Raw genomic sequence first — 15,093 nt, forward strand, 5'->3', positions numbered from 1 at the left:
ATCCTGCACCTTCCATCATGCTACCTTGTGTGCTTACTCAGTTAAGACTCTTAGTGTGTTCCAGATGAAGTTGGAAGTCAGAACTGATCAGTCAAAATTTTCATCTGCTTTCAGCTGCTTTCATCTTTCTCTAATTTTTTCTTGCTTATCTGACTTTACCACTGGAACACCCTCCGACATCTGACTTCTGAGGTAAACGGACCCGGTGGCATCTGGCGTTAACCAAAACGGGTAGAATGAACTCCACTGAAGCTGCAAATGAAGGTCTTCTGTCTTCCCTGAACCTTATATCTCAAGGAGATGATGCGTGCAACAGGAAGCAGCTAAAGGTTCCCACACACCACAGAATGTACCCAGCAAGGCTTTCATGTAGAGAATTTCTCATACTTGATCACCACAAGCCGTCATTTTATATGCTCATGATGACCTACATGTCGTGAACAATAGACTCCCACATATGAGGCGCATTGAAACCACTCAGATGTGAACCAGTTAGATAAAAGATGCTTCCGCAGGCTGATTGAGCAACACCGTCTCAAAATTGCAAAGTGGCTTAGCTCTGTCTGATAATATATATACATATTGCTTCTTCAAAGCAATTATATCATCTAAAAATATACACCACTGATGGGTAATATTTTGTTATGTTTTTAGGGCAGTACTTTTTTTTGTCAGCCCATTTAGACTTTTAGCTGTATATGAAAAGCAAGAAACACACTGCTGTGAGCAGCTGTGAGCAACATGAGCACTCGCTTCTTCCCTTTTTTATGGCCTCTTTTGGAGCATGTCTGTCAGAGAGCCCAGAGCAACATCTTCTTGTCCAAACGTACTGGTAGAAGATAAAGCTGAACATTTGATCAGCATGATTGAAATTCAGGATCTTAGTCAGTTATGCTCCGACCACCCTACGGTCTGTACTGCAGAAGACAACAATCACCCCTTGCGTGCAAATGAAAGCTATCATAAAGCTGAGCCTGCACTCAGTTCATTTGAAGGTTTACATGCTTTAAAGAGGAAACCGCAGCTGGTACCAGTGTTCGTCTGACATACACATAAAAACTCTAATCTTTCTATTGTAATGTTTGTGTTTTCTGCTCTTTAATGTTTCCTCCTGTGGGAAAAGAGACATAGAACAGAGAGTATGGCCACTTCCTCCTGTCACATTCCTCTTGGCGCCTCTTCTGTCTGCGCCTTATCTTTTCCTCTATCTCTTCACATGTTCGCTCCCCGTCACACCTTCAAAAAGTATCCATCCATTACTGTGCGTTAGCTGCTCCCTCATTCACGTCACTCTTTTGTTCTTACTTTTTGTCAGTTTCTTCTTTCATCTGTCCTCGGCAATACATCATCTTTGGACACTTCCGCTCACCAGTTCTTTCAACCAACATTTAATGAAAGAACGTTATGACACAGTACACTGACATTTTTAAAAAAAGTCTTATTTTACCGAGTGTTGCCACTAAACCTGATTGTAAAATGTTTAAATTAATGCGGGAATCCCGCGCCGTCACTCTAATGATATTTTTAGCTGCAATGTTTTTATTTCTTGCCAAATACTTCCAACATTTCTTCACTGTGTTAATATAAAATATGATACAGTGATATCTGGTTATGTGTTCTTACGTTACTTTCTGTTATCTGTGCAATTATCAGTTTGGTAATATATAGAGTGCGCACCGCCTTTCCAACATTTCACACCATTTGAAACACACGAGTCCTTGTGGAGGGGTTTCTAAAATGTCGCTGTACCAGTTGATTCTTTGTCTGCTTGTCTGCTTGAAATTCTGTCTTCACAAGCACTTAAATTAGATTTTATTTGAACAAATTATAACAACAATCGACCGATGATGAGTAAATCTTTGTAAGGAAACAGTGAAGAAAATGTTTTCGCAGCGGTGGGCAGTGAGGTTAACGCTGTTTGTAGGTTTTAGAAGCAGCTTCTTGCTGTGATCTTTTTTTCTGTGGGGTTTGCGTGTTCTGCTTGTGGTTGCATGGGTTTCTTATCAAGTCTAATAGGTTAACTGTTAATGATAAATTGACTGTAGTTGTGAATTTGGGAGTATGCTGTTGTCTGTCTCTCTGTTCCCCCTGGCAACCTGTGCAGCTGTGATCTGCTCCCCGGCTATCAGATGTGCTCCGGCACCCCTGCAATCCTCAGTTGGATAAACAGTTAAGAAAATGGATGACTTCTGTTGTGATTTGATAAATAAACATGTAAAACACATCTGTCTCTCTTATTGATTTTTTTCTTCTAATGTTTTCTATTACTTTCTGCTGAAACAAATATCCATCAGAAATTTACATAAAGTACTGAGTTCACTCCCCAAGTTCTGGGAACAATTTATATCGTCAATGATGACTGTTCTTAAAGTTTCACACAAAAGAGCAGTCGCTGAATGTGATCTGCAGACGGTTGTTTTCTTAATTACAGCAAATATTTTCCAGGACTCTGATTAAGAAATGAGAAGTTTTCATCTAGAAAAACCTCTGAGACCAGATAAACGATCTCAAAAGTTGATCTTTAGTAGCTTGCACTACAGTTACTGCAGGAAAATATCTCCTACATATTGTGCGCAAGTATGCATGTGTATCAGACTATTACAAGAGTAATTAAGTCTAGTTGAAGCAACTGACTGTCTATAAGGAAACACTCTTCTGGATTTCTGGTATGGCCTCTTTGTTTTTGAAAATGCTGAAGATTATTCTATTTCTGCTTCAGATGGTAGAGCCAGAATTTGGTGTAAGCAACATGAAAGTATGGCCCCATCCTGCGTTGTATCAACAGTTCAATCTGCTGCTGCTGGTGTAGTGGTGTGGGGGATTTTTTCTTGTCACACTTTGAGCCGCTTAGTATCAAATGAGCATCATTTAAATACCGCAGCCTGCATGAGTATTGTTGCTGACTATGTCCAACCCTTCTTTGACTGCAGTGCGCCCATGTTCTAATGGCTACAGGATAAAGCATCACGTCACAAAGTTTAGTTTATTTCAAACCTGTTTCATGAACATGGCAAAAAGTTCACGGCACTCAAATGGCTTCAACAGCCATCAGATCTCAATCCAATAGCATGTGAGATTTGCATCATGGAAATGCAGCCAACAAATCTGCAGCAACTGTGTGACGCTGTCATGTCAATATGGACCAAAAATGTCTGAGGAAGGTTTCCAGCACCTTTGCTGAATCTGTGCCACAAAGCATTACTGAAATCAAAATGGGGTTACAGTTCATTAAGAAATATGAAGAAGTTAGAAAATGAGGATTTTATTGCAGATGAAAACTACACAGAAGTATTTAAAACTAGAGATTAAATGATTTATTGAGTAGTCGCTTAAAGTGACAGCTCAAAATTTCATTTTTGTATTTTTCCTCCAGCCTGTTGCTGCTCGTTATCCATCTAGATTTCCAATTACTTTCCCAGATTTTGAGATATTAGCTGTAGTACACCCACCCTTTCTCAATACAGTGGAACAGGATAGCATCTGTTGCTCAACCACCAAAAATTACACCTGAAAAAGTCTGAAGCAAGCTCTCTTTCCAGAAAAAGACCCGAGGCTTTTCTCATTTCTCTTTTTTATTCCTTCTTGTGTCCTCTCTCCTCCTGCTAGTGACCCAGAAATCGATCACAGTACTCCAAGGCTTCAGTGTATTAAAGAGGGATGGCACACAGCTGTAATATACAAAATAAAGTGTAAAGAGGACCTTCAAAGGACTTGGTCCTTTTATGCATTTGTTGCTTCAGTTGTTCAGTTGCCCTTCATTGTTTGAGTGCCTGTGTACATTTAAAACCAGTGATAGTCGCATTGTACCATGTTGTGAATTGAATGTAAAGTAGCCCTAATTATATAACATCTTCTGACCTCTATAATTCCTGAGATCTATAACTGCAGTAGGGTTTAAAAAAAGGTGCAGCTGGCCAAAAGTCATGTTTTATTCACAATGCTTCAAAATGAGGCTCCAAAGTGAGATTTTCTTGTTTTTTTTAATGACTCCTCCCTTCTCCTATCTCTTCCTCACCAACTCTGCAGTGGTGGAAGGAATTAGGATGTGAGGAGAGGAGTCAAGGACAGGAACTTCATGTGTGCAATCCAGGAAAAGAGCGAAAGAGTGCAGGTGAATGGAAAAAACCCACAGAGACTTGTTGTGAGAAATTTCATGAAAGCGCTATTTTCTTTTTTACAGAACTACACACAGAAACCACAACACACTGCTGAACACAGCTGCTCTAATTGCCACATGGGACTTCAGTTAGCCTACCTTTCAATACCTCAGCCGGGCTGATATGTGCATTGAAACACATAAAAACAAACAGGAGTTAACAGCTATCCATAAAATCTTTCTTTTTGCCATTACTTCACTGCATTTTTTTTATTACATCCCCAATGCTTTGGTGGACCTGCTGTGCTGAGAGATGATTGAAGTAATCCCTGAAGCTAGGTGAGAGTTAAACAAGTTGGTAAGAAAAACACAGGGTCACAAACACAGAATGCATTTAAATGAGAAAATGACCATCTCTTCATTTGCTTTTTCAGCTATCACACAAGTAGTTCTTTCATACGTACACATATATGCAGAGGTCCATGTACAGTACCACCTGTATGTGTGTTCAAAAAAGGTGGCTCTTTATGTGCTGACAGGTATCCAGAACAGGAACGAAGCACACGAGCAGAAAGAAAAACAGTCTTTCTGCCCGTCAGCACTTTTCTTTTCCTCCCCTCATCCATCCTCTCATCAGGCTGCTGTTGTTCTTTCTCTTCCTTTCTTTTTTCCATCATTCACCTTCTCTCATTTTGTCTGCTCTGTCACTCTTTCTGCTCGGCCTCATCACTCTCTCCACTTTCCCTAGCCTCCTCTGCCTTTTCACTCATAACTCTTTAGCTTCTTCCTTTCTCCCCTGTGTGTATCTCTGCCATTCATCTTTCATCTCTCCTCAATTTCACCCCCTCCCGGTACTTTCTTCCCACTTGTGTCATTTGTCTTCCATTTTCAAGCACCATTTGCAAACAGTTGTCAGCAGTTTTATCTCTTCGGGGCAACCGGATGCATCAAGTGTTTCCACATTTCAACAGATTTGTAAGGGACGGCCTCACACACGGTTTACATGATACTGTGGACGCCACCTTAACCTATAGACAGTGTAGCCATGCTTATATCCATTTTGTTTCCAAATCATTTATCATGTTTGTTTTCTGTGGAAAGTGCAAAAATAGGTGCAGCAATTTACTGAAACGTGTGCAACAATTTTAATGAGATAGAAAGTCAATATTTGGTATGACCACCTTTATTCCAACTCTCGTCTGCAAGCTTTCTTGGCATTCCTGGCACTCTTCGGGAATTGTTCTCCAGGCTCCTTGAAGGACACTCAAAGCTCTTCTTTGGACGCTGGCTGCCTTTTGTTTTGTTCTCTGTCAAGATGATCCCTCACTGCTTCAATAATGTTGAGGTCTGGGCTCTGATTAGGCCAATCCATGAGTAATGGTGTTCCACTGTGTGTGTTTTTTTTGTCCAGGTATGCTTTTACTTCACTGGCAGTGTGTTTGGAATCATTGTCATGCTGAAAAATTGCCAGCCAGACACTTTCCAGATGGTATTCCATGTTGGATTAAAGTCTGATCATACTTTTCTATGTTAATAATTCCATTAATTTTGACAAGATCCCCAACAACACTGGCTGAAATGCATTGACAAACCATAACAGAGCCTCCAGCATGTTTTACAAATGGCAGTAGACACTCACCGTTGTATCTCTATCCTAACCTCCTCCGCACATACTGATGAGTTGAACCAAAACTAAAATTTGGAACGATCACTTGATAAGACCTGTTGTTACCTGTTGTTTTCAGTCCAATTCTTGTGTAATTTGGCATACCTTGGGCTTCTCTGCCTTCCTTTCTCTAACAATTGCTTCTTTACAGCCATCTTTCTGAAGAAACCATTTGTCATAGGCCTTTGCTGTTTTTTTCCCCCTATTTCCTGAAGACATGAATTTCAGATACTGTAGATATCTGCTTGTAGATAGCTTGTAGGCCTGCCACTTCGTTTGTCTTTGCACATCATGCAGAGATATGCAAAGGTTTTGGCAAATAGCTTTTTGAGAATCAACTTGTTGGTATATAAATCCTATTTTGTGTTATCTGTAACTGTTATCTTTGGCATTTTTCTTAGTTGTTTTTCACCTAAAGAACTGGTCAGAAATGTTGTGTTTTTCTTTGGAAGCAAAAGGTGAAGAAATGATGGCTGACTCAAGACTTTTGCACATGCTTTAGTTAAGACTAAAGTGCAAGCATGCAACACTTTTTTTCCTTTCTACTCAGACTACATGTCATAGTGCATGTTAGTGTTTTACATGTCATCTACAACAACGAAAGGAATCGTTTACAACAAATCATCACATTGGAGAAGCTGGGTGTGAGGAATGTTTGGTATTTTTGCTCGTCTCAGTCAGATGAAATCTTCATCGGCGTTCATGTTTCAGCGTGATTTTAAACTGGTTGCATCTCTAAACTCCACGGATTCTGTGTGAATTAACACATTTTAACTGCTGTTTGTCACTTCCCGAGTTTCACCTTCCTCTTTTGCACACAGCGGGCAAAGACACATTACTTGCTGCACCCGCCTGCTATGCTAGACCAAAGGCTGAGAGAATTCCTATCTGTCCAAACACAGCTGCTAGAACGACTAAGGATAAAAACCAAAGCTGTGAAAAACTGGCTCAGCATCCAGGTTTGAACAATGTGTGAAAACAAAGTGGCAGTCAGCCAAGGGCAATGGTTCTACTCCACTACCAGAGAAAATTTCACCACAAGCTTTTTAAGAAGCTGTGAGAAATACAGCTGTTTCTGAGCAAAATTATTCATTGCATTTTAATCTGCACATTGTAGACTAGCATAACACAAACAAGCAGTTATGATGGAACTCATGAAAAAGACACTCTCACTGAAAGCCCTGAGGTAAAACAAAAAACAATTGCAGGGGATGTCTGCATGATATACAATTAGCATCACGTTTTGATTTCTCAGGCATATTTTAATCCCGCATATCTATAAATCTGAAGCTTTTAAGGCGTATCTTGTGACTCTTGATCTCTGGATTATGATTTATGTAATAAATCCTTCTATAACGAACAGAATCCTGACCCACAGACTCCACTTACGACCCTTTAATGAAGGAAGCAGAGGCGGATCACTTATTATACTGAAACACACAATAGCCTTGACCTCACCTTCAACTTGTTTCATTTCCTGACTGATAAACTCACAGGCAAACACATATGTACCAAGGCCTTGTTCCTTTAAGTCAAGATCATAATTTTTGTCTTCATATTAGGAAGAAAGTCTCCACAGTGTGACTTTATGTACAGACTTGTGTCTCCTTTCTGCTATAAATAGACACACAGAATACCCAGTCTTTGTGAAGACAACTTTATGGGTTAAAGGTAAAAGTAGTTGCAAAACCAGAAACTGCGCAAGAGTGCAAAGAGTGCATAGTCTCACTTTTCTGTGTGTGTGTCTGTAAATAAAGGTTTTGAAGCTATTGCAGAAAATTATTATCAAACAGTTTTTTTTTTACACAGCAAAATGGAAGGTGAAAAAAAAACCTTGCTAAGGCTGCAAGACTGCAATTCTGACTTCAAAGAGGCCTGTTGCTCAACCATCATCCATCCGTGTGTTCGCTTATCCATTACACGGGTGATTTGGCTGATTTTGTCTATGTCAGTGGGTTAAACGTTTTATTTCATCCTCACTGATCTCATCGGGAAGCTATTTTGAGCAAGAAAGCTGGAAACACCCACTGTATGCTATACGTCGAATAGAAATAGCACAAGGTCACATCTAAACACAGCAAAGCATTCAGCAGATGAAGACCTTCATCATTCCTTCTGTTGGTAGAGACCAAAAACAGAGCAACAAGAATTTACTGTCATAAATTGTTTATAACTGACAGATTAGGTCATTAGCAATTTTACAATTAATACAATATCAGTATTGTGTTTGCAGTTTGTTTCTTTACTATTATTATTTAATTAAGTTACGATTATTATTCACTAATAATATTGGCATTATCATGTTTAGAACTGTGCAAGTAAATGAAACAGTAGTAAGGGTAAATGTTACTGTTACTGCAGAGCTGTTTATAGGTAGGTGTTATGTCATATTTCCTTCAAAGCCAGTTACTTCCTGTCCAGGAGGATGTGGTGACTTGTTGCTAAGGCACAGCACAATCTTTGTATTTCTGTCTGTCTCTTATTTGCTCCATCTCGTAAGCTTCTGTACTGTGCAGGTGAAGTGGTGCAGCTGTTTGCAATAAAACAGCAGCGCCCTCTTTATGACACTGTCAATCCTGCTGATTTTCTGTTGTCTAACTGTGTGAAATAACAAAATGTGCTGCAGAAACAACACGAATGATATCACTCAGAGATGTGAATCTGAAAACCCACTTCCAAAAAAGTGTCATAATGTAAATAAAAACAATGCAACAGAATCCAAATCTCATAAACCCACATTTATTCAAAGTAGAAAATAGAAAACATATCAAATGTTTAAGTCAAGAAAATGCACCAAAAAATAAGCACATGGTTTGATGGCACCGACACGTTAGGACATTGCCCTTGTTTACCACTGTGTAGCGTCCCCTCTTCTTTTAAAAACAGTCTGTAAACATCTGGGAACTGAAGAGACCAACTGCTGGACTTGTGGGAGAGAAATTTCCCATTCTTGTCTGATATAAGTTGCAGTTGCTCAACAGTCCTGGATTTTCTTTGTTTTATTTCTAATTCCATGATGTCCTAACACCTGGACTCTTCTACTATGAAGTCATGCTGCTGTAATATATGCAGTATGCTGTTTAGCATTGTCATGCTGAAATACAGAAGGCATTCATTGAAAAAGAGGTAATCCTGTGATCCTTCTGTTGGTAGATGGGAGCATATGTTGTTCTAAAACCAATGGTGCCTTTCCAGATGCGCAAATTGCCAATTTCATAGCCACTAATGCACCACATACCATCAGAGATGCAGTTTTTCAACTGAGCGCTGATAACAGCACTTGTCCATTTCTGCTTTAGTCCAGAGGATATAGTGACATTTCGATTTATCTGACCACAGCCTGTCCAAGGTACCACAGGGAGAAAGGTGGGGTACACCCTGGACAGGTCTGCAGCCTGATGCAGGAAAAGACATAGAGACAGACTCACATTCACACATATGGGCAACTTAGAATCACATACCCCCAATAATTGTATGTCTGTGGGAGGTATTGGGAGGCATGGCTGTGGGAGCACACGGAGAGAACTAAAGAAACTCAGAAAGGCCTCTGACCAGAGGTGGAGTCGAACTCCGGACTTGCTTGCTTTAAGACAACAGTGCTAACAACAGTACTAACATGTATGTAACGATCTATATTTATACATATAATGGTAAGTATGCTGTTTCTTCTTTCTTGATATACAATATTCCTGTGCATGTACATAAATCCCATTGTTCAGATGATCTTACTGTTTTAGCTTCCTCTCAGTGTGTCTACTCTGACCAAAAACAGTGTAACTTCATCTTTTACAAACAACAGATGCGTCCTCTTTTGGAACATAATACATCAGCTAACTGTAGAAAATCAATGAACTACACAAACACACACACACGGTGCACTTTCCCAACTGTGTTCTTCAGTTCTTCCCAACTGCTTTTAAACTGACAGACTGACTTAACAATGGGTCATTAATCACATCTGAGCGTCGTCGGAGACACACAAACTGCATGCATGACATATTGTTTTTCTGACCTTGGCGGACTCACGATTGAAGGCATGAGCAGACACTCAAAGCTTTGACCTTTTGATTCTGAGTGCAACCATTGCAGACACGGCAGCGATCTCCGTGGAGGAGTCAAACCTCTGCTGCTGCTAATGTCTTTTAAAAAAAACCAGATCAAAAGCTAAACACACACCTCAGCCAGGTTTAATATACTGAGGATTGTTAGATTTTGAGCTTAGGCGTTCCCTGACTTTATTTTTACTTCATCTTCGCAGTAGAGGTTAGATGAGTTTCAGCATTTGCAGGAAATATCCTGTGCATTGTTTCTCAATTACAGGGAAGTGAGCCAAGACAGACTGAAAGTTAACTGTATAAACATGTTTTGGTTGGAGGGTTGCTGCCTGCAAGTGAGAACAATCACATGCCAAAGTCTTCAAAAGAAATATATATATAACACCTGTTTGGCAATTCAAAGAGTAGTGGAGTATACCAAATAAATATTCCTGTGATTTTGTTCAGCAGCATCAAAAACATTTCCCAGTTCTTCTTCTACGGACAATAATAAATGCATTCCAGCTATGTTCACCTTTTCTTCTCTCTTTTTGTCACATCTTACTTTAATACTATCCAAACTTAGACTTTACTGATAGTGCCGTGCTTTTTTTTCTAAACATACACTGCCACCTCTTGGTGTTTCTCTATATTTACAGATAATATTTTCTTTGGTCTGTCCTGTCAATTTTTTGCTATTTATTTAGCTATGCATTTATAGAAATATCTATTCATGGAATATTTCAATTCAGTTTAATTCAGTTTTATTGATATTGCGGCCATTCACAACAGTTGCCTCAAGGCACTTTATACTGCAAGGTAAAGACACTACAATATTATAAAAAACCTCCCAACAATCATACAGCCCGCTTATGAGTAAGCACTTGGTGACAGTGGGAAGGAAAAACTGCCTGTTATCACAGGAAGAAATATCTTGCAGAACCAGGCTCAGAACTGAACACAAATAAGAAAAATATAGGCAGCCCAGTGCCACCCCCAGCCTCCTGCTGTACTTATCAAATAGCCGCATGAACTAGTAGACAGTTGCATCTGTGATATAAATGTGAAAATCCTAGGTGATTTTCAGAAAAGTTGACCTCTGACCTTGACCTTGAGGTCGAGATGCCAGCTCCTCTGAGATTTTTAGTAAATGCACATATGGTGTACATTTCAAAATCCTACGTTGCCTCGTTCTCAGGTAATGGCACTCACAAACTTGGGTGTCCAAATTTAGCTCATATACCCGACATAAGCGACTGTAAACCAGTAACGACAGCTACTTCACTACGTGTGGGAATTTACACTTAATAGTTTGAATCAAAATCAAAAACTATTGATAGTTCACGCTACAAAATTAATCCAATTTAAATGCGTTTGACTAAAATTTCCTCTCTATACACCCCCTGTGGAGCTAAAAAATTAGGTAAAAATGTTAAATAAGTTAAAAAAAAAAATGGACATTTGTTGACTGGAATATTACAGGGCAAAAGCGAAGAAACGCCAAAGCAAAGGTGATAGAAATTTTCACAAAAATATAAGCACGACCATTGACTATCATGTGGGCAGTTATGGTTTCGGATATTTAGGCTTTTGTTTTTGACGCACTTTGGAATTCGGACGCTGTTCGGCGCTCTCTCACCGCGAGAAAAGCCCCCGCCTTGCCCGGCCAAAGATGCTCCGGCATCTCCAGAGTCTGCGAACACCCCCAGAAACTCAGCATCCAGCATATCAGCCCTGACGCTGGAGCGCACCGGTTTACAGGCGACCTCAGTGGCGCTGCTGTGACAGAACAGTTTGCAATGGACGCGTCTGCACCGGAACCGACGACCGCTGAGGTTTGTGAGGTGGAGGAGGCAGAAGAAGCTGGAAGCTTGAGGAGAAGTAGTAAATCGTCAGTTTCCATTTAATTCTTGCCTTTACGCAGGGTGGAGAGGCAGAGCGATCCGCCGCCTGACAGTAATCCTCTGGCCGGGAGGAGCAGGGAAAGCCCTTTCAAGGCTGAGGCAGAGTGAGGGAGGGAGAGTTTTAAGTCGGACGGGGAACGAGAGAGTTGTCATATTCGGAGCTTTTGCCCTGCCACTCGAGGTTTAACTGATCTGCTCCAGAGCCCGGGGCGACTCTCATTCAAGCTTCTGGGAATTAACTTCGCACCATGAGCGGACCGACGGACGGTAAGCAGTGTGCGCGAATCTGCCTGATCAATACCACAGTGTCCTGGGAGGGCTTAGCTTGAAGTAGACATAAACAGCCCCTCGCCAAGGTTATTGATCACTGGCTCACTTATTGACAGGCTGTTAACTAGCTTTTTTTTGGCAGTGGCATTTTGAAACAGAGCATGATATTGGTTATAGATCGGTGACGGGATTCATCAATGTTTTCCTCAATGTCACTGCGTGTTGCCAGTTCTGAGGACTGTCAGCAGTATGTACTGACTCATGTGGGACTCCAACAGTAGAGACATTTCTAAAGTCATATCACCCAGGCTGTTTCCTTTTATTGACCCAATATTTAAAATCACTACTCGATCATTTACTTTTTGAAGAAGATTTTATTGTTATTATTCTTTGTGTGTGTGTGTGTGTGTGTATGTGAAAGAGAGAAATATTTTTTTGTTGTCAATACAAGTAAGACGGTCAGAAGACTTTGTGATGGCTTGTCAGATGTATTTTGGAGAGAAGAAGCCTGCTGTTCTTTGATAGCTGGAAGACAAAAGAGCTCGTCTGTGGTTGACACTGTTCTGGGCGCACATATTAAAATGCATCAGTGACTCAACATAGCACCAAATAAAAGCAGGTTTTTTATTAATGTGAAACCACCTAATCCCAGAATGGTATCTCTGAAGAAACGTAGAACAAAGTGGCTCTGCTGCTGTGACACAGTGCTTTCCAGTAAGAGCTACCAAGCAGCTGCCTTCTCCTCCTAGCAGCCATTCAATTTTATACCTCCCACCACACAGAATAGTTAACCTTATAAGGGCTTTGGTGGTGCTACACTGGCACAAGTACTACCATGTCAGTATAGCTGAGGCCACCCCCAGCTGAGCGACTGTAACCCCCACAAACTCTGCCACAGAAAAGAAGAGGATTATCTGTTTGCTGGCTGATTTGGTTCAGAGCTTTATTGGTATATTCATGCTTTTTACCAATGAAGTCACAGGTCAGAGTAAACATGAGACGCTTTCAAACAGAGCAGAATAACTGGGATCACTTATGAAGTCACGAGATAAATCCGATGGATCCCAAGACTGTTAAAAGATTCATGCTTTAAATGTTTTTTTCATATTTTTTGCATGCTTTGTGTGAATCACTGGATATCTCAACTCTACTGCAACTCAACTAGTCAAATAATTTACCTCGGGCGAGCAGTGGTTTCCAGTCCTGGGACCCATCATGAAGTCTCAGTTATACAAATGTAAAAATTTCAGTGATTTTACTTATGAGTTACTGCATGTTAGATATCATTAGTGCCATTTTATTTTCAAGTGGTCACTAATACACTCCTCAAAAATAATAACGGGAACTCTTGATCATCACAATATAACATGAAATCAGTTAAACGTCATAAATCTGACCAGTGAGAAAGCATTTCACCTGCTTTAGTGCAGCTGAGCATGACAACAGGTGCACTGTTGTGGTCTCTTTTTATCCCTCCTGACCTACCTTTCTGTACTTTGGCTTCTTGCTGGTGTCCTTGTCAATTCTTTTAGCACCAGATGATGTCTGCTGCTCATTGAGATTGCACATGTAGTCCAGCTCCAGCACGTATTCATACGTGGTGTTATGAGAAGGTTTGCTGTGTCTCTCAGCACAGTCTCCAGAGTGATTGGGCGGAATGAGGAGTACTGAACACAGCTGTAGTTTGAATAAGAACAGGAGGGCTGGCACTGCCAGAGCCCTACTGAATGACCTGTAGCAAGCAATTCATGTGCATGTTTCTGACCTGACTATTACAAACAGACTCCATGACCATTGCATGAGGTGCTGATGTTCTCTAATGGGACCTGTGCTCACAATCAAGCACAATGCAGCTCATTTGGCATTCACCAAGGATATGCAGATGTCTGTGAAGAGAACAGCACCAGTGATGGACCTGCCAGTTCCGGTCTTCTTTGGCAAATGCCAAGTGAGAGAGAGAGAGTGGAAATTCTAGTTACTGTTAATATTTTATCAGCATTATACATCCGTGATAACAATAACACTCACCAGCCATTACACAAGGTACACCTGCCTGTTACTGGGTTGCACCGCTTTTGCCTTCAGAACTAACTTACTTTTTCATGGCATAGATTCAACAAGGCGCTGGAAACATCCCTCAGACATTTTGGTCCATGTTGATTTGATTTCATCACACAGTTGTTGCAGATATTTTGGCTGCACATCCACAATGTAAATCTCCTGTTTTACTACATCTAAAAGTCACTCTGCTGGATTTTGATCTGGGACTTGTGGAGGCCATTTAGACTCACTGTGACATTCCAGAACCCAGTTTGAGATGATTTGAGCTTTGAAGAAGAGCACACTGAGGTCACAAAAAACATCCACATGGTCAGCAGCAATATTCAGGTTGGCTGTGGCATTTAAATGATGCTGAGGTGGTACTAAAGGGTCCAAGAAAAAGCGACACACACAAATGCTGCAGCAGAAATCGGGCTCATTAGCAGGAAACCATTTTCCAGGTTTATTATCGTCAATTTTAGTGTGAACTGTAGCCTTAGTTTCCTGTTCTTAGCTTACAGGACCGGCACCTGGTGTGGTCTTCAGCTGCTGTAGCCCATCAGCTAAAAGGTTTGAGGTGCTGTGGATTTAAAGACTATCCTCTGCATACTTTAGCTGTAATGAAAGGTTATTTCATCTACTGTTGCCTTCCTATCAGCTTGAAGCAATGTGGCAATTCTCCTCTGACCTCTGACATCAATAAGGCATTTTCTCCCAGAGAGCTGCCACTCACTGGATATTTTATCTTTAAAATGCCAGTAGATCAGCAGTTTGTGAAAAACTCTGAGGCACAACATCCATGCCTCATTCAGTGTCACTTAAATCACCCTTTTTCCTCTTTCTGATGCTCAGTTTGAGCTACAGCAGGTTGCATCAAGGGGTACACAGGGTACCTAATGAGGTGGCTCTGACTGTATATATAAATGACACAGCGATTCTCTCATCTGTAACTGGAAACAAAATGTATTTTTTCACTGCACTCTGGTGTTAGTGTCATTATTATCATTATTATTAAATAGTAATAATGTCATGTGATGTTAATTTCATTTAACTAGCTCCATCATTTCCTTTCCTCCAATGGGA

General features: G+C 40.6%; 1 protein-coding gene across 3 annotated transcripts in view; it reads left to right on the forward strand.

Annotated features, from left to right (window-relative positions):
* Positions 1 to 11,453: 11,453 nt before the first annotated feature.
* LOC100711473 (actin-binding LIM protein 3) overlaps positions 11,454 to 15,093 on the forward strand; it is a 57,454-nt gene continuing 53,814 nt past the window's right edge. Inside the window, exons 1-2 of one of the 3 annotated variants that reach the window (XM_019364117.2) lie at positions 11,454 to 11,631; positions 11,721 to 11,967. In XM_019364117.2, the coding sequence (XP_019219662.1) occupies positions 11,949 to 11,967 (19 nt within the window). In that variant the 5' untranslated portion in view covers positions 11,454 to 11,631; positions 11,721 to 11,948. Of the gene's footprint in view, positions 11,968 to 15,093 lie in introns of all 3 variants that reach the window. The other 2 variants (XM_019364118.2, XM_019364119.2) reach the window with 2 other exon arrangements.

Source organism: Oreochromis niloticus, linkage group LG10 (assembly GCF_001858045.2).
Source record: "Oreochromis niloticus isolate F11D_XX linkage group LG10, O_niloticus_UMD_NMBU, whole genome shotgun sequence".
NCBI classification, from domain to species: Eukaryota; Metazoa; Chordata; class Actinopteri; order Cichliformes; family Cichlidae; genus Oreochromis; species Oreochromis niloticus.